The sequence below is a fragment of the Lampetra planeri genome, chromosome 7 (genome assembly GCF_965212315.1).
Source record: "Lampetra planeri chromosome 7, kcLamPlan1.2.h2, whole genome shotgun sequence".
Classification (NCBI taxonomy): Eukaryota; Metazoa; Chordata; class Hyperoartia; order Petromyzontiformes; family Petromyzontidae; genus Lampetra; species Lampetra planeri.
Genome location: NC_136113.1, coordinates 8,241,680 through 8,262,699, shown reverse-complemented (window position 1 = coordinate 8,262,699; position 21,020 = coordinate 8,241,680). Strand labels below are relative to the sequence as shown.

At 46.1% G+C, this 21,020-nt stretch overlaps 1 protein-coding gene across 5 annotated transcripts in view; it reads left to right on the top strand.

Annotated features, from left to right (window-relative positions):
* The window catches only part of LOC144719900 (neurexin-1-like), a 297,506-nt gene that overhangs the window by 129,553 nt on the left and 146,933 nt on the right, over positions 1 to 21,020 (top strand). For all 5 annotated transcript variants that reach the window (XM_078596215.1, XM_078596213.1, XM_078596212.1 and 2 more), the window contains 2 exons: positions 1,589 to 2,027; positions 2,959 to 3,342. In XM_078596215.1, coding sequence (XP_078452341.1) covers positions 1,589 to 2,027; positions 2,959 to 3,342 — 823 coding nt within the window. The remainder of the gene's footprint in view (positions 1 to 1,588; positions 2,028 to 2,958; positions 3,343 to 21,020) is intronic.

Here is a 21,020-nt window from a genome sequence, read left to right as displayed (position 1 = left end):
GAAAACCAATATTCTTGGTTTTATATAGTACGGTATTAACTTTGTGGTTGACGTGTAAGCTGCATGTAATGTTCACTCGTGCAGCTGACATAAATAAAGTATAATGCACTCACTGTCTATGTCAGCTGTCAGGGATCTCTGATGTGTGATGTGTTACCCATTCCACTTTTCACAGCTCAATGCTGGTGGTATAAAAAAAACATTGGTGGGTGCTGGTCTGTGCCATATATGTATGCTGTCAGCATACTTGGGCTATAATGGGTCGAATTTTTTAGAGGGAAAAAATGTATGATAGATTTTTCCTGCCAGCTCACGTACAAAAGTTCCACGCTTTACCCAAAAATATATTTCCTTTGAAAATGTATGAGCCCAATGTGAAAGGGTGGAGGGGGTATGTGTGTTATTGGACATGTGCTTTCCAAAGATTTCTAGTTTAAATTAGCTGGAAATTCCACTTACCGGTGAGCCAAAGGAAGCCCTTCCATGTACAGTATTAAAATCAAGGTCATTGAATAAACTGTGAAATTATTTGCACGTTGACATACATTTTCAATTTCAGTATAAATGGCTTTGCCAGGAGTTCCCAGTCAGAAATAAACACCGAGAAAGAGTAATTCCCCCAGATACATTTTTCAAATTCCACATGTTACACTCTCACGAAGCATTGCACCAAGATGCAGTCTATACAGTCTCTATTTATGGAGTTACTGTAGAACAATAGGCATCTATGAAATAAAAACTATTGTTAATTTACCAACTAAGCATATATATGTTCCATTTATATTTCTTGTTTATATATTGAACAATTATATATTGAAACCTTTAGAGGAGCACTCTCGAGCTCACTCTTGTAGAGTCCCAGCTGCTGGCCAGTAGTGTTAAGCATTTGCAGGGCTGCACCTTTACCTCTTTTGTCTTGAAACGTGTATTAGTCTCACCCATGCGGTAGTTTGCTTCGATACTCAACTCACGTTCCGAATATTATGAGTTGAAATCGAAGTCAGGGGTCAATTGAGCATATCATCCCTCCCATGTCACGTGATATAGTACCACATTGGGGGAAATTAACTGCTGTTTTCTGGTGGATAGGCTGCCTCCTGCTATGAGAATGTGGAATTTGCATCACTGGCTCTGAACTGCCAACAGACATGAGTGCCGACCTCTTGCTTGTTTGTGCAGACTGAATTTTCACGTATCAATTGTTTATTACCAGGTGACATTTTTCTATTATTCATATGTATGTTTGACACATTTTAACTTTCATTTTGACTAAACTTAGATACCTAGCCTCATGAAATTAAACAAATACAAAGATCCCCCACATAGCCTCTAAAAGACTGTTAGGGCAAAGTGCTGTTTGCAAGCACTTATGAAGGCACGAGGGGGTGGGTGGCCAGCAGGTTGTCCTGCCACCTTGAAATTCACACACCACACCAGGCTGAGATGACCTAGGGGAGGCCGAGGACCGGTTCAGGTATTCGTTACCGATGTGGGCTGTGAGCTACCTACAATGAAACACACACACACACACGTACAATCGTTAATATAAATAACTATGTTTTCGATTTTTATTGTGTTTTTAACACAGGTGGTGTATAAGAACAGTGACATCAAGTTAGAACTCTCTCGGCTGGCAAAAGAGAGCGAACCCAAAATGAAAGTGGTCGGAGATGTTTCCTTCAACTGCGAGAATGTGGCAGCTATGGACCCGATCACATTCGAAACACCAGAGGCCTACATATCCCTGCCACGCTGGAAGACCAAGCGCACAGGATCCATTTCCTTCGACTTCCGGACGACTGAGCCCAGTGGACTCATCCTCTTTACCCAGGGCAAACCCAGCGAGATTAAAGACCCCAAGGGCCTCAAAAGCATCAAAGGGGACTTCTTTGCCGTCGAGCTTTTGGATGGGCATCTTTACCTCTTGCTAGACATGGGTTCCGGTACCATAAAGGTGAAGGCCACCGATCAGAAGGTCAATGATGGCGAGTGGTACCACGTGGACTTCCAGCGAGATGGAAGGGCAGGTTAGTTTCCCTTTATAGATTGTGTCATGAAACACAATTATTATACATTTCAGTGAAAAGTTTTTCTTCAACTTATTGGTTATATTATTGTTGGATTCCCCTATTTTTTTTTATCAATTTGATCCATATTTGTTTTTGGGTTAGGTGGCATTGCAGTTTTATGAATAAAATCGCTTCACCTGCATGTTTATAATGCTGGGCGAGTATCAAGCTAGACTACGAACTATACAAAAAGTGACTGAAAAAATGCACTACGATGTCTACTGCATAATCTCGATCAAATTGATAGAAAATATTCCCAGCTCTGTTACCCGTTTGGTCCCTTGTTTTTGTTTCTCTAATCATGCCAGTTTGGAGGGAATCATTACCAACGGTCAATTAGGAATGCATCATTTTTGAGCAAACCACCTTCTTCGGAGGGAAATTGCCACCTTATCTGAAAGTGTGACAAATATAATTCCGCGACTACAGCTTGATAACCTCAGAAGATCGCTTATTTTACGTATAAATTAAATAAATAAATCGCTTTCGTACTCTCTTATTTAGATTGAATTGTGCACTGATTGGTTTTCGGTTTAGTTTCATGGTGATAACGATATAGCATCTGTTTTTTTTCCCCTAAAACTCATTTGCTGTTGTACTTAACGACATTTTGCATTAAAAAAGCCCTTCACTAGAATTGGTTATGTAACATTTGTAATTATTGTTAATGTAATCCTCGTCAAAATAATGCTATTGCGCTTAATGATGGGATTGTATTTAATATATGAATCAAAATCCTCCTGTTAAATTAACTAATTACCTCTTCTTAATGAATATGGCCACGTTGCCACCATAAAATGCGGGGTACAGCACCTTTTCAGTGCATTTCAACGTGGAATTACGTGACAATCTGGTGTCATTTGGTGCCCTCCGCGGCGTCTGTCTGCAGGCACGATCTCTGTGAACAGCCAGCGCAGCCCTTTCACCGCCAGCGGAGAGAGTGAGATTCTGGACCTGGATGGCGACATGTACCTCGGGGGTCTGCCGGAGGACAAACTGGGCCTGCTGCTCCCAACCGAGCTGTGGACGGCCTTGCTCAACCAAGGATACGTGGGCTGCGTGCGAGACATTTTCGTGGACGGGCAGAGTAAGGACATCCGCCTGTTGGCCGAGCAGCAGAGCTCGGCGGGAGTGAAGCCCTACTGCGCCAAAGACTCGCCCAAGCAGTGCAGCTCGGCTCCGTGCCGCAACAACGGCGTGTGCCACGAAGGCTGGAACCGCTACGTGTGCGACTGTGCCGCCACGGGCTTCACCGGGCGATCCTGCGAGAGAGGTGAGTCGTCATTCTTTGGGTCTTTCGGTCAAGTCACATAGATAGGTTCAAAGACAAAAAAAATTACGACCTTTCGATCACAACACAAGCGAATCGCTTGTGTTGTGATCGAAAGGTCGGTATTTTTTGTTATTTTCTTTGAACCTATCTACACGGCTTTATCGAAAGACCCAAATAATATGAATTCCTGCAGTCACGAAAGCTTTAAGTCAAGAGGTGAGTATTCTTCTTCCTCTTCTGCCAAATCTGCCTTTGAGGTCCAATCGGACCTTCCTCTGCTATCTATTGACCTCCCACCATCAATGCCATCGCCGTCCTCCCTCCCGAGCTTCACCTCGAGCAAGCGGCATTGGGCGGTCGAGATTAGATCTGGAGGCTTGGAGAACGCGCGTCCGTGCATTGCGTGTCTGCTCTTACCCTGGGCTGGGGCTGCCAGGACCAGGGAAGAGGCGGCGTGTTGCACATCGTCTGGGAGCGGTGCGATCCCCGCGGACCCCTTGGGGCCCGACGTGAGCTTTGCTAGTGCCAGGCTCTCCATGGCAAACTGGGGGCAGTGTGCAGGTTCGGTGCCTGAACTGGGCCCGACCGAGGGCTGAACGATTAATTCGATTTCAAATAGAAATCGCAATTTGAAACAATGCGATTAGCAAATCGTAAAGGCTGCGGTTTTTTTGCAATTTTTGAAAAGTCCTGTTTCTTTCTTATTGGAATTGTTTCATTTTTTATTGTTATAACTTAATTTATTTAACTGAACAATTGTTATATGTTTGATTGTTCTATTTCAATTAAAACAGTTTAATAAATTCATGTTGGAAGCAATTAATATATTTTAAGTTCTCAACCTTGCATTAGAATATATAGAGCAGTCCATATTTTGATGGTATCATGTGGCAATGCTCCATCACATGTTTTAAATCTATTACACAGTGAAATTTTAACTGAAGCTTGACTTAAAAAAATGTTAATCGCAATCGCAACATCTGTCTGAAAAATCGCAATGAGATATTTTTCCCCAAATCGTTCAGAACCTAGCCCGACCTCTGAGCTCACGTTCAACCTCCAAGTCCTCCTGAGCCAACCCCAGTGACACGTGAGCTCAGCTCCCAGGGCCGCAGGCATTCCGTTCGACACCGAGCTGCATGCGTGCACTGCGACATCACCCACTAAGTTCCACTTTGCACGGTGTATTTTCGTGTTAAAGGCACGTAGGATGGGGTTTAAAAACGGCGTTAATTACAGCATAAATGTAACATGTTTGTGCAGAAAATTTGTTATGTAAATATTCAGCGATTAAGTTTGAACTTTTTTTTGGACAAACGATGACTGAGCAGACAAAGATTATTATGGCAATGGCTACATCTGCCCACCAAACACCTCGACATGACTATGAAACGATGGAATTAATTGGTCTGCATCAAGACGAAGATGATTAAATAACGTTTTATAAGGACAGTCGTGCACTGATGACTAAAAATGGAAATTGGCTGACCTGATGATATTGGATATTGGATGAGGGGGCGAGCGGTGTAATTAAACTGCGCGCACCTCACACTAACATTTAATAACTGACGAAGGGTTTGATTCCTTTAGTAAAAAAGACTAAGATAATTACTGAATGAAATCCAAGGACTAAACCCCGACCAGAATTCCATGCGCTGTAATCAGCTATACTTGGCCGATGGCTAAAATAAACAAATAAAACGGCTGACTAAATTAACACTGGCTTTAAGTCGCTTACCTTCACCCATGTCTACATTAGACATGGCATAGAACAAATTAATTTTTCTCAGGTTGCTTTCTCGCCCCAGCCGCAGCTGAGGAGGGTGGGAATTAATAGGTGCTCGCTAACACCACTTGTCCCTAAAGTCTGTTAAAGGCTATATCGGGGAGAGGGGGGTCTTTGTTTTTACCTTGGGGGTGGGGTTGGGTGGATGAAATAGGAAGGGCCACATATTTATACACCTCGGAAAATCTACTGAAAGGCTCCGTGCAACTTTACAAGGCTGCCCCTGCCATTTGGTGACCAATCGGTGTGCATGTAATGTAGTAACTCCACGGGAGACGACTTCACGGGTAACACACTCTTTATTTTATCAAACTTGGTTACAGGTGACTAACACCTACTTTGTATCTCGGGTGACAAACACCCACTTAGCTACTTGGCGACTAACGCCCACTGAGCTACTCGGATGACCAACATCCACTTAGTACTCGGGTGACAAACACCCTCTTAGCTACTTGGCGACTAACGCCCACTGAGTTACTCGGATGACCAACATCCACTTAGTACTCGGGTGACAAACACCCACTTAGCTACTTGGCGACTAACGCCCACTGAGCTACTCGGATGACCAACATCCTCTTAGCTACTTGGCGACTAATGCCACTGAGCTACTCGGATGACCAACATCCACTTAGTACTCGGGTGACAAACACCCACTTAGCTACTTGGCGACTAACGCCCACTGAGCTACTCGGATGACCAACATCCACTTAGCTACTCGGCGACTAACGCCACTGAGCTACTCGGATGACCAACATCCACTTAGCTACTCGGCGACTAACGCCACTGAGCTACTCGGCTTCACTAGGTCTTCAGCTCCGTCTTCGGGTCTTCAACTGGGTAACTCTCCCCGAGTGCTCTCGCGCGTCCCCCTTTATACCCCACCTGCGGACGTCGCTGCGAGCACCCACTTATTCGACCAATCGCCGGGCGCTGGCTACGATCCTCTTTTCCCACATCTCATCGTGCCTCACCACTCACTCCGCGCCGCCTCGTCATCTGTCACTCCCGGCGCGCGCGTCCACACCACGCCCACAACGCGTGCCCAACCCCGCACCCCGCGCCGCCCCGTGATCCATCACTGTCACAGTCGGCGCACGTCAATACCACCACTACATCACCCCCTACCACATAGCTCGCAGCCGCCCCGGCTGCTACAAAAATATACAAACCCTCCCTGTGTGCCCCGTAACACAACACAACAACAAGAACAACAACTAAGCTAACAACACAACACGACGCGAACACCACCATCCGCAACCCTCAACCAATGCCACCGCGACAATAGAACAAGATATACAAACCGGCGAGTGACAATAGCAATGTGTATACAAAAAAAAATAAATGGAAAATTTTTTTTTTTCTTTCGACTCGTGCAGTGTCCCCTTTTCTTCCGAGCGTCCCTACAACGGGACATTACCCCGGCAGAGGGGAACACCGGGCGAGCTCGGTGTAGAGCACAAAAAAACCGTCCTCATGAAAATTGTTGAGACCTAGCCCGAGTCCGCCTTGCCGGTCCGTCGTACGGCACCAGACGCGGTTGAACGTCCGGTGGTGCCGGCGGTTCAGGAAGACATCGGCCAGGCATCGAGGACTCGTGCGTGCCCCGGGGTTCAGGCTCTCGACGGTCAGCAGCCGTCAAGCCCGAGGCACCTGGGGGTGGGTCAGGTGGAGACACGTGAGGATCAGCCTGCGACACCTCCCTCCCCGAGTCGACGGTCACATCACACGCCCGGTCGTCACGGCACAGAACGGGGTCACACGGTGCCGCATAGGGCTTCAGTCGGGAGGGGTGCACATACCAACGGCGTTTCCCCCATTTAATCTGTATACTCTGGGGCCGTGCAACCCGCACAATTTCCACCGGTCCCCTCCAAGGTCTCAACAACTTGGGGGACGTAGCCAACGGTGCATGTGGACAATGCAGCCAGGCCTTATCGCCTGGTTTCCAATCATGCGTATGCACCCTCCGCTCATGCAATTTCTCGTTTGCAATTTGCCGCGACCGCGAATTCAACCTTGCCCCCTCCCGCGCTTCAGTCAATTTGGCGATATTAAATTTGATGTGGTCTGCCAATTTAGATTTTGCACGTGGCTGGGAAATCCCCAGTTGGACGTCCATGGCCGGATCGGCCTCCCGCCCATACATGAGAAAAAATGGGGAAAACCCTGTCGCCGCATGAGGGGCCATTCGATAGGCCGCGAGTACCCCCGGCACCTGTAAGTCCCAATCAACCTGATCGTCGCAGACCTGTTGGCACAACATAGACGTAATCGTTCTGTTCAGACGCTCAACCATCCCGTCAGTCTGCGGGTGGTAGGGGGAAGTACGCACTTTCTTTGTACCCAACAGGTCGCACACCTCGCGCAACAAAACGCTCGAAAAATTCTTCCCTTGATCCGTCAGCAAGCGTTCGGGGGCGCCCTTGTCCAACACATAACCCTGGACAAAGGCGTCCGCCACCGCCGCAGCCGACTGGTTGGCGAGCGGCCATGCCATAGGCCATCGGGTGAAGTATTCCACGCCAACCAGCAGGAACCTATTTCCCCTTGGTGTAACCGGAAAGGGCCCCAAGATGTCCAACGCTACCAATTCGTTTATACGCGAAACCTGAATGGATTGCAGCGGTGGATTAGCTGCCAATGGTGGCGGTTTCCTTTTGGCGCACCCTACGCATCCCTTAAGAATATTCGCCACGTCGTTACCCATCCCCGGCCAATAATAGTCTCGCTGGATTAGGGCGAGCGTTTTGTGAAAACCCAGATGCATGAGCCGTTCATGAGCTGCCAGAACAACCCTACCCCGCATAGCAACAGGCACCACGAGCACGTGACGCCGGGACATGTTGTCCCACCTCATCAACAGGCCCTGTCTGCACACCCAGGAACCTACCCGCGCCTCCCCTTGTTCGGGAGCGCCAACTTTCCGACGCAGCGTAAGTAGGGAGCTGTCGGACATCTGGAGGCGGCCCCACTCAATGAGGGGCAACGACAACAGCGAATCCCTCCCCGTGGGGGCGTCCTCTCCCGGGGTGTCAGTGGCGGCGAGCGCAACTCCCGGGGTGCCGGCGACCGGGGGTTTGCACCGCGCTGATCCCAACAAACATGTGCAGTCCGTGCACGGTGGCAACCGCGACAAGGCGTCCGCGTTTGAGTGCCGCAACCCTTTTCGGTAAATCGTCGTGAATTGGTAGTCTTGAAGGACCTCCAACCATCGGGACAATTGGCCCGATGGCTGCGCCACGCGCATAGCGTATTGTAGAGCCGCATGGTCCGTCCGGACCGTAAAATGACGGCCGTAAAGATACGGCCTGAATTGCTGTGTAAAAAACACAATGGCTAACAATTCACGACGAGTTACGCAATAGCGTTGTTCTGCGGGGGAAAGAACCCTACTACCGTAGGCGACCACCCGTTCAACCCCCCCGACCAACTGTGAGAGCACCCCCCCGATACCCGTATTGCTGGCGTCCGTGTCAAGCAAAAACGGTTGTGTGAAATCGGGGTAACACAAGGGGGGAGCCTGCACCAAAGCGTCACGGAGGGAGCAGAACGCATCCTCCTCCTCTGCCCCCCAGTGAAACCTCACACCCTTAGCCGTCAAAGCGTGCAGGGGCTTGGCTATGGTGGCAAATTGCTTGACAAAACGACGGTAATAGGAGGCAAAACCAATGAAACTACGAACCTCCGTGACCGAGGTTGGCGTTGGCCATGAGCTGACGCAATGCGTCTTAGCAGGGTCCGTCGAGATCCCTGAACGACTCACGATATGGCCCAAATACCTGACCGATTCCCGAAGCAGAAAACATTTAGCCGGTTTAAATTTTAGCTTAGCGGAACGCATCCTGAGGAACACCGCTCTCAGTCGCTGGAGGTGCTCCTCGAAAGTCCGACTAAAGACGATAATATCGTCAAGATAAATCAAACAGGTATCCCATTGGAGGCCCGACAAAACCAATTCCATGAGTCTCTGGAACGTGGCGGGAGCGGAATGTAAGCCCATGGGCAAACGGTTGAATTCAAAAAGGCCCCCAGGTGTCCGGAAAGCAGTTTTAGGTTTAGACTCGTTATCGAGTGGCAATTGCCAAAATCCAGAAAGCAGATCGAGTGTGGAAAAAAACTGCGCTCCCGCCAAGGCATCCAGCGACTCATCCATCCTGGGGAGCGGATACGCATCCGCCATCGAGATTTTGTTTAAGCGGCGGAAATCGACACAAAACCGCAAGGACCCGTCCTGTTTCTTTACTAGGACAATAGGAGCACCCCACGGACTAGAAGAGGGCGAAATGATATCGGCCGCCAACATATCATTAACCGCCGATTGCACATGTTCCTTCTCGGCCGGGCTGAGCCGGAAGGGATTCTGACGAATAGGGGCCGCGTCCCCTGTAGCTATGTGGTGGCGCAACAGGTCAGTGCAGCCGATATCGTACTTATGTTTGCTGAACACGTCAGCAAACTCGATGAGCAAACCCCTCAATGCTCCCAATTGCACCCCGGACAAGTTAGCAGAACCCGCACACAGCGAGTCCAACCACTCAGTCCCCTCATCACTTTGAGGATGCGACTCGACAGTAAAATCTGCTTGAGCCACGAGCCGTTCCTCAACGGGCAGCGGCGCGGCGTGAGCCAGCACCGTTCCCTGCGCAATTACGGCCGGCCGCGACCCCGTATTCAGGACCATTACGAACGGCTCACTGTCCCCTCTCACCACGGTTTGAGCAACCGCTAAGTCGAGGCCCTTACTGGCTCTGTTTGACGGCCCCAACAGCACCCCCTGTGCCTCCGCACCCACCTCGAGTGGCTTCCTGAACCGAAGGGGTACTAACATTTGCGATCCCGGGGGTACCCGTACAGTGTGAGTCGCCAGCGCCTGCACCGTCGCACAAACCGTGCGCACTTTGATAGGGCTCGACAAGAAGGCAACCCGCCGACCTGACGGAAGCTCTATGCAGGCCTGATCAATAAGAATTTTGATGGGCATTTTTGACAAAAAGTCCGTACCTAGCAAACAGGGAACGGCCAGCGATGATGATACAAAAATAGGGCCCGCTAATTTAATGTCCCCAATGCAAATAGTCGCCCGAATCTGGCCGATGATCCCCAGGGATCCCCCATTCGCCGCATAAAACGGCACGTCTACCGGCAGAAGGGGTCTACTTTGGACGGGAAGAATGTTATAAATAAGGTCCGAGATGATGGTGGCCGACGCACCCGTGTCAACAAGCACCCGGACCTCAACCCCGTCAATGAACCCCGTTACCACGGACGACCCGGCTGACGCAGCCACGATCCTGTGGGCCAATTCGGACCACTCGACTGCTTGCGGGCCGCGTACGGACCCCCCTCGCCGAATTGAACCCCCGGCACCCAGCCGCGAACCCCCCACCGCGAAGCGGCGACCCGAATGTGCCGTGTTTGTGGACCGAACGTGTGAGGTGCCGCGACTTGCCGGGTTTTGTTGGGATGACTTGTGGCCCTGGTCGTCGTCCCGACGTGGTCCTGCGGCGCGCGGACGCGGGGCCCGGCACCCGGCTGCGACGTGACCCCGAAGGCCGCAGTTGTAGCAGACGACGGACGTCGTAGGTTTCGGTTGCTCCAGCTTGCGGGGCGAACGTGTGGGCGAACGACCTCCCGTTCTCCACTCCCCCGGACACGATGCAGCGAAGCCCCGCTCCTGCACCGCAGCTGGCTGAGGTTCGGCGATCGTGGCGGCCAGTGCCGCATTCCCCGGCCATTTGCAGACGACCCCCGGCTTGCGTTTGAGGACCTCGTACGCGTGAATGCTCGTGGCGATCGCCAGGGAGCAGATCTCCATCTCGTCTGCCACGTTGATGGGGACCCCCAACTCGTGGGCCAACACCAGCAGCTGCTCCGTCACCATGGCGTCCTTCCCCTCCTTATCCATGCGGGGAAAAGCCGCGTCCGCCAAGGCGAGCAGTGCCGTGCGGTAGGCTAGCGTCGTTTCCCCAGCCACCTTCCGCCGATCGTAGAACTGGTGGCGGCACGTGGAGGGCGGCCCGAACACCTTCGCCATCAGGTGTAGTGCGGCCTGGAGCGTAGAGCGGGACGACCTTGCAGCAGATGTGAAGGCTGCAAGCGCGTCGTCGTCAAGCATCGCTGGCAACGCACGCAGGGCAGTGGTGTCGGACCACCCCGACATCTCCTGATGAGCGAGGAACCTTCGTTGGAAGGCTCCCCAGTCGCCCCCATCCGCCTTGAACGCCGACAGCGCGGGCAATCTTTGCTGGAGGACCCGATCGTCGTCGACGTCGGAGAGATTTTCCCGCGCTCCGCTGGAGTTGTGTAAAATGTCGGCTCGGTTGTCAGGCGCAAAATGGAGGGCTCCGGCGCGCGCCGATGACGTGGGCTGCGCTGCGCGGAGGTGTCCGGCCACGTGGCGTCCGTCTTTCCCGCCAATCGGTGGCGGCCCCCCAAAAACGGCGGCAACTTCCAGGCTTTTGGCGCGAAGCGCCCTTTGGCAGGAATCCTCCACCGTCGCTTCCTCCACGACCCCCGCAGCCGTTTTTCCGCTCGCCGGAATGGAGATGTCGGCCAAGACAGCGGCGGCGGCGAGTAGCAACTCCGCCAAGCGGGCGTGCGCGTCCTGGAGGCCGGTGTCGGAGGCAAGCGGAGCGTCGGCCATCACCGCGAAGTGCTGCATCGGCGGCAACTCCTCGTCCTCTACTCCCGAGGTCGGTGTCCCCGGTACGCCGTCGTCATCCCGACCTCGCTCGTGGGTACGGGTAGTCTTCCTTGTGTCCATACTTCTTGAAGACAGGTTTACTTCTGACGCCAGTTGTAATGTAGTAACTCCACGGGAGACGACTTCACGGGTAACACACTCTTTATTTTATCAAACTTGGTTACAGGTGACTAACACCTACTTTGTATCTCGGGTGACAAACACCCACTTAGCTACTTGGCGACTAACGCCCACTGAGCTACTCGGATGACCAACATCCACTTAGTACTCGGGTGACAAACACCCTCTTAGCTACTTGGCGACTAACGCCCACTGAGTTACTCGGATGACCAACATCCACTTAGTACTCGGGTGACAAACACCCACTTAGCTACTTGGCGACTAACGCCCACTGAGCTACTCGGATGACCAACATCCTCTTAGCTACTTGGCGACTAACGCCACTGAGCTACTCGGATGACCAACATCCACTTAGTACTCGGGTGACAAACACCCACTTAGCTACTTGGCGACTAACGCCCACTGAGCTACTCGGATGACCAACATCCACTTAGCTACTCGGCGACTAACGCCACTGAGCTACTCGGATGACCAACATCCACTTAGCTACTCGGCGACTAACGCCACTGAGCTACTCGGCTTCACTAGGTCTTCAGCTCCGTCTTCGGGTCTTCAACTGGGTAACTCTCCCCGAGTGCTCTCGCGCGTCCCCCTTTATACCCCACCTGCGGACGTCGCTGCGAGCACCCACTTATTCGACCAATCGCCGGGCGCTGGCTACGATCCTCTTTTCCCACATCTCATCGTGCCTCACCACTCACTCCGCGCCGCCTCGTCATCTGTCACTCCCGGCGCGCGCGTCCACACCACGCCCACAACGCGTGCCCAACCCCGCACCCCGCGCCGCCCCGTGATCCATCACTGTCACAGTCGGCGCACGTCAATACCACCACTACATGCACATTATCCCTCAGCTCGTCCCCCCTCATCAGCCAGCTGAATGCTTCATTCTTTGCTTAGCACCACAGTCATGCTGGGTGCGGTAATGACTGGTGGAATACAATTTGCCATGATGTCCTGGCCATGTGGTATACTGCAACCCAAATACGGATTACTCGAAGGCAGCCCATCCGATAATAATGGTTGGCTACGTACGGTGCAAAAGAAGTTCAACATACATACATATCTTCACTATTGACTCAGTCTCCTTCTCTCAGCTATACTTGGATTATTATTTATTCTTATTATTGTTTCGGATAAGACATGGCAGGGGGAAGCAGTGGCACAGTGGTTAGCACACTGCGCTGTGAACTCGGCAGTTCAATGTTCCATTCCCGGCCATGGCTAGCGTTGGCGACGAGTATGGTTATCCGAACCGGTCCTCTACATCCACTTGACCAAACCCACACCAGGCTGCACTGACCAGCATGGTGAAGTATGGTCAAACAATTAGCAAACGTCTCGAGCATCTCCAAAACACCCTCACCACAGTCGCTTGCCTAGCCCCACCTCTCGAGAGCTCTTCAAACCTTTTGAAGGAGCTGCACTGGCTAACCAAGTTTCGATTTAAAGCTTTCCTGACTGCAGGGATTAATCTTCTTGGTTCTTTCGGTAAATTCACGTAGAAGGGAAATAATCAAATAATAAAAATAAAACATAATAAAATCATTCTCACAATAAAACATAATAAAATAATTCTCACAGCGAGAATTATTTTATTATGTTTTATTTTTATTATTTTATTATTTCCCTTCTACGTGACTTTACCGAAAGAACCAAGAAGATGGCTAACCAAGGTCGCAAAACTCGCTTTCATGGCATAGGCCATAGGTCAGCCAACATTACTGAGTGATGCCATCTACCCATACGAACCATACCGAAACCTAGGCTCATCTGCTATGGACCTGCTGTGACGATGTGTGAGATTCACTTGGATTGGGACGGCAGAACGGAGCTTTTCATCTGTAGTTCCCGTGGTGTGAAACAGTCTCTGCTGACTGAAGTCTGCTCAACTGTGCTAATTGGTGCTTTTAAGACTAGACTAAACATTTTTTTTATCTTCTATTCATTTTAATTTAGTTTATTTTTTTCTCTGTGCCATCTGCACTTCCATCTCCGCATTTTTCGGATTTTTTAGTGTGTTACAAATATTTGATTTAAGTTTAATACGTAGGCTTTTGCGACAAATATCATCCATAATACAGGGTTTTTTTTAGATAGATCGCGTAAATATATAAATGTGTCGTTAAACCCGCCACCACCCCACACAGCCAATTAGTAAAGTTTGTTACGTAAACAGAAAATGCCAATCCATTACTAGTACAGCACACCGGTGTGTTAGAGAGCAAATCCACAACATTTACAATCTGATTACGACGTTTCTCCAGTAATTACAACTAGCTTCATTGTTAGTTGTAATTACTGGCGAAACATCGTACTCAGATTGTAAACATATATATTACAGTTTATGTATTGAACAACACCCATTATTCTGTGGGGAAGCCTTCATCCAGCAGTGGAATAATAAAGAACTGTAAATTATTATTTCATTATTAAAATAAGGTTATCGCAAATTTTATTTTTATATACTCCTGGGGCATTGTGGATTCCACCGTCATCCACTGGCTTTACAGATTTTTTTTTTACGATGTTATTACTTAACTTATTTTAAAGCATAGTTATACAAAACACATGCGTTAGGGTATTAATATATATTTACGAAATAAAAAATTAAGTTCCAAATAGAAGCAAGATATATAGTCTAAAAAGAATGGGCTTTGGTAGCCGGTTGCCTTCAAGTCGCATTTTTATCACCTTGAAAGAACATCCAGGGACCAATTTATCATCTAGGCTTCCTGTTCTTTCAGCAGGTCACAAGGTGCATCCATGTATAAATGTTTCCACAAATCATTTATATTTCCTTCAGCTCACCAAAGAGTGGAATTTTATGCATCAATTTACACAAAAAAAATATGTCGTAAGTCCCATGCAAAGTGCTTTTACGTGAAAAAAAAGTCTGAATATATTTCGAAATCAAAGTAAGATATTTTCATTTATATCTTTCGGAGCAGTTAATGAATGTGAATGATTATATTGAGATTATTTTTAGTTTTTTTGTTTCGAAGGCACATTCCAAAGTATTAAATACTGGAAAATATCTTTTAACCAAAAAGATCCTCCATAATGTAGTCTTGCAAAAATATGTATTTCTATGAATAGGTAAAAGATAACATGGTGATATTCGAAGCAAATAGCTTTAATATTTAAAAAAAAGGTCAATGGGTGGTGCGTCTCCACAGTGGTTAGCTCGCTGCTCCATGAATCCAAAGTCCTGAGTTCAATGGCCAGTCACAGCTAACATCAGTGGTCGCCCTCTTACAAGGTCGCACTCCTTCTAACACAAAGTGCTTACCACAAATGATCCACATTACCTTGCTGATCTCGTCAAGGAGCATGCACCATCATGCGAATTCTGGTCATCCTCGCAGCGGCTCTTGGATAACCATCGAACAAAGACGGTCACTGCACTGCGCACTTTCAGATGCGCTTCTGCGGCCATCTGGAACTATTTTACTTCCGATAATAGGAAACCACTGGAGCTATGCACTTTTAAATCTGGATTGAAAACTAGTGTGTTTTTAGAACTGCTTTTTGTGTTTAGTTTGTTGTCCTTTCCCCACTCCTCCGATTAGCACGGTTGGCTACGTACGGTGCAAACGAATCTCAACATAAATACAACCCGCATTGACCAGAGTAGTGAAATATGATTAAACAATAGCCAGATGTGAGGAGGCTTTCATCCTGCCGTGGGGTTAAAAAGGGCCATATTTTATTTGTATTATTATATATGTTCAGAGGCTGCTAACCTGTTAAATTAAGATCATATATATAAATCAATGTATTAATAACCAATTTGCTGAATTCCTTTGTTTGCTTCTCACATAGTCTCATCCTAACCATTGATCGTCACTTTGATCAGGCTCTTAGTATCCAAATAGCCAGTGCAACATTTAATTATTTACATTTGATGTAAAGGCTTGCAGGGCTGACATGCTCTGCTTATTTTAAATTGGATAAGAATTGTGGCCATTTGAATAGCAGTGCTGTCTGACCGAATGGCCTCTGTACTGACAGCATCTGCATTGGAGTGTGGGATATCGAGAAGGCGGGGGGGATGGCAGAGTTTGGGGGTGAGGGGGGGGGGCTCTGGATAACGGCTGAGAAGAGCAGACGGGCCTTAAAAGGCTAGTGAAGTCAGTATGTAGCTGTCAACAAAGACTCTTTCTTTTGGGAATCGAACCTTTGTAGAGCCTTTCAAGGAATCTGCAAACACGTGCTGTGTCTGTCTGTTGCTTCCATCCACTCTCTGGGAACCACGCTTTCTTGCAAACCTTTTAACTACAGACATGTGCCCTTGTTGGTGTTGGTGTAACTGCTGTTTTCAGAAGCCTTTCAACAAAACACAATGCTGCTGCCATTGTGCGTGGTAAATATTGCATGTATCTTGAACTTCTTTCGCGCCGTACATAGCCAACCAATTAATAAGGATTATTCTGATGACACACATATACATCATCAGCAGCCATGATCAATCCACTGATTTGAAATTCTAAATAACAGAGGGCTTGTTCGTGGCAAGAAATTAAATTCAGGAGAAAGCATTAATTTAAACGCATGTGGATGTAGCAATGTAATTGAGAACGCAACAAGGAAGTGCAAAAAGCAACGATTCCTAACACGAGAGTGGATCTGTCTGAGAAAAAAACATTTCGTTGAACAGTTTTACCCACAGAAGCGCATACATTTCATGGGATGAGTGATGGCTCCAGGGCCATGGATAAATATCGTGTCAGTTTTACATTGCATACAAAAATGGCACTTTGCTGCGTTCTGGTTAATGGCGCTCATTTGCATTAAAGGGCTGTGCAAACCATACCAAAGTGTTCTAATATTCTGTCTGTTTAATTGCACGGCAATGTTTATGCATGCAGCGGTTTGCGATGTTTAACATAACCAAAGCCATACTAACCCAGACTACGGTGCAGTTGATTATGTGTTTATAATTTATGCAGCTATAGGCAAGGCTGACTGCCGTGCCTCATAATAATGAGAATACAATATGCTAATTAAATCGTGCAAAGGGTGAAGCGTAAAAAATTAATGTCTTGAATTTAATGAGCGAATGAATGCTCATGTGACCGAGCGAGACGAATATTTCCTCATTTAAGACTCAAACGTATATCACAGAGATGTACCGTGTGTAAGCCTGAGTACTGGATTACTTTACATTAAAATCCTTCACGAATTTATGTTTTATTTTGATCACATTCCACGCACATGTGCTCAGTGCTTATGGATTTGTATCATTATCAGATTCGTTTGTATGTTATTTCAAAATCGCTATTTATTTTCGAATCACAGTTTATTGTGGTCAGTTTATACAAAAACCCCACAAACATTATGTAAAATCTTTGTTACATTGAATATAATTATCTATATGCATTCGGATTGAAAATTATTGTAAACAATGTGTTGTTATCCAGTAATTTGTAAATTAAAGTGAACGTTTGGTTTAGGACTGTACTTAGTGTACATAATATAACCTACTTTAAAAAATCCGAAGTGGCCAGAGCATGATGATTCCTTTTACATGAATTCTACATTCTTAAATTACCAAGGAGAGATTTTGATTTAAAGCTTTCGTGACTGCAGGGATTCATATTCTTGGTTCTTTCGGTAAAGTCACGTAGAAGGGAAACAATAAAATAATACAAATATAAAACAATAACACTCTCACGACGTTTCGACCGCAACACAAGCAACCATGATCAGGTGTGAAAAAAACACAGCAAGAAATTTTTTTTGAGAATTTTATATTTTTATATTTTTATTATTTAATTGTTTCCCTTCTACGTGACTTTACCGAAAGAACCAAGAATACCAAGGAGAGAGTTAAATTACCATGTGGAGCAATGGTGCAGTGGTTAGCACACTGCGCTATTAACATGGCAACTTGAGTTCAATGCCCAGCCAGGGCTACCATCAGTGGCGACTGACATCTGCTGCTTCCCCTCCTTCACCATCATCCTTTGACCAGCATGATGTATGGACAAACATCCCCCCAAGGCAACACGCAAGGGGAGGATTTCAACCAACAGTGGATTGCAAAGCAATGTAAATGATAAATTATTTAAATTACCATTGGTCCCAGTGTCTCTGTGAGCAAAAATACATTTTAAAGTTTTCCCATCTCATTATCCCATGAAGTAATAACAGTTCAGCGCCTGGAGAAATGCTCAACCAACTTAGTTTGAGAACTCTACATAACATGTTTTACACTTAATTGATGTTTGCATAATTTTCCAACATTATTTTTGGGTGTCCCGAAAAATAATGATTCAGGTCGTATTGTTTGTATTAAAAGAAAAAAATGTTTAACCACTGTATATAATTCTAGATATTCTCAGAATGTGGAGTAAAAAACATGAATATAAAACGGTGAATAGTAGGAGTTAATTAATCAAAAGTTACAGGGAATATTGGCCATCGACATTATAACTATTCACATTTTTTTCTCAAACTAGCTTTCACTTCTCCAAAGAGGCTCTTGAGAAATCCTAGATCCCTTGCTACTAAGTATTCCCATTAAAATAATGACCTGGCTTTCATACTTTATCCCAGGCATTTCCATCATGGAAATACTTCACGGGCTTAGTTGCAAATGTATGAGTGAGCCTCCTCGATTGAAAACGTTACATTATTGTGTATGTAAATTACAGCGCTCATTTTCGAATACATTCTGCAATATTAATAGAATGAAATTATTGAACTGACTGTAAAGATTTTAATTTTAAGTGCACCTTTAAAAAATATTTTTTGCACACAGAGTTGCATCATACATCGTGAATTGTGTGTATAAACTGACGCACCTATCCGTTAAGAATACATATCGGAAATTATGAACGGCGTTAAGAATACATATCGGAAATTATGAACGGCGTTTCCTTTGCACTTGCCTTCAATATAAATGAATATTTCACTGTTCATTGATCAGAAACTTTAATACATGTTGCACTATAATTGTGTTCTAAAGTATGTTTTGGAATGCTAAAGGTGTACTAAACTTTTTCACTATCAAGCGTGAAAAACACAAAGCAAAGTTAAAGCAATTTGTGTTAAAGCTGAGACATGGCATTCGTTGCATTTTAAACAAGAACTGTGAACTACTAATTAACAGTAAAAGTGCCTCAAAACAACTCACCCCTGAATGTGCCTGAAGCTAAACATTGTTGAGCATGGTTAGTCCTTGGATGGATGGCCACCAACTAGGGATTGTCAAGTGTTGCAGGCTTAGAGATGCATGGTAGCAAGGATGGGTGTTGTGTGGATTCTGGTCTCCAATTACCTCCCAAATGCCAAACACTTGTTAATGGTATTGGTCAAACATCCCCAAAGCAAGATCCTCCTTTAAAAAAACACACTGTATTGTATGTGCATGTTGAACTTCTTTCGCACCGTACGTAGCCAACCGTGCTAATCGGAGGTGGTTATTTTGACGCATTGAAGCTTACTTGGGTAATTGCCATTATTATAATTACGATACTGTAGTGATTTTCTGATGTGAAATTTCATCATCTACATACAACAAACGAACTGTATGTAAAAAAGAGATACTTGTAGGAAACGTTTTGTCATGTAGAAGTTATTCTTTTGTACACATTTAAAATAATAATTTTATGTAACTCATTAAATGTATATTATTTTTTATTTATATACATATAAAGATAAAGATCCCCCGTATAGCCTTACCAGACTTTAGGGGCAAGTGCTGTTAGCGAGCACCTATGAAGGCCAGAACGGTACACGAGGGGGTGGGTGGCCAGCACCACGCCCGACCGCCTTTGTCTCCCTAGTGGCGATGTTTACACACCACACCAGGTACTCATTTCAGACTGAGTCGACCTAGGGGAGGCCCAGGACCGGTTCAGATAATCGTCACTGGTGTTGGCTGTGAGCGGGAATCGAACCCAGGTCTCCAGGTTCATAGCGCAGCGCGCTAACTGCTACACCACCGCTCCCCACAATACATATATACATACATACATTTTCAAACATTCAAAACAGAATGCCCAATATTTTGGAACAAATACATTGCATTTTAGTTGTTTAAAGATTAAGCGTTTTTAAGTATTATTTATGACTCACTTTGTCCTAAGTAAACAGTTTACATCTAGGTTGTTATATGGAACATGCAGATTGTGTTTTCGCAAACAGACATTTTGCGTCAACAAGTTTATCTAGAAAGCACAGCAGGATATACACTAAAGGTTTTACTATATATTTAACAAAACAAAGTGTCAGGTTGCTGCTCTACAGAGGTAGTGATAAACACGTGATAGTTGTGATGTACTACTGAGGCAATCCAATAGACAGCAGTTGCTTGCAGATATCAATTTTCTTACCATCATTGTTGTGATTTATGCATCCATATAGAACCTGAAATTGCTCTCCTGGCATGCGACAGGAGACATTACTCTTTTATTTGTTTTATGATAAATGAAGCTGCTAATTTCAGAAAATGACAAAATGGAAGACATAAACTTGTTTTAGCTAAGTTGCTATCTTCCACCAATGTCATCAAGAGCAATTGTTTCTATCGCAAAGTAAACACTACTTGGTTTATTTAGCGATTATTGTGGGTGGTTATTTTTGCTTAATATCACAGCAAATATGAACGTTCTAAATTGTGAAACGAAATTGAACACATTGATTTAAATTTAACACATTTTCTTGAGGCTTTGACACAAATATCAATTTGTATTTTATCAATTTAGTGCATACACTGAAACATACTTTGTTTAAAACCAAAATACTTGTCATCATAAGATTGGTAATTTCTTTATATATATGAAAATGTTATATTTTGTGACACGTTTTTGTGAAGTATCTGACGGTCCTTAAATCATTATACTTTTTCTAAAGAAATTGCTTGCTTAATATGTATTCAAAATAAGTATCAGAAATTTCCAGATCAACAATGGTTTCATGTAAATTTGGTACATGAAACATTTAATATCTAATAATTATAATCACATCTTGCAATGACTTTGTATTACAAATACCTGTCGGTACCGTTAAATAATTTTGTGCATATCTTAATGCTAGTTATATCTTATAGATATACGGTAG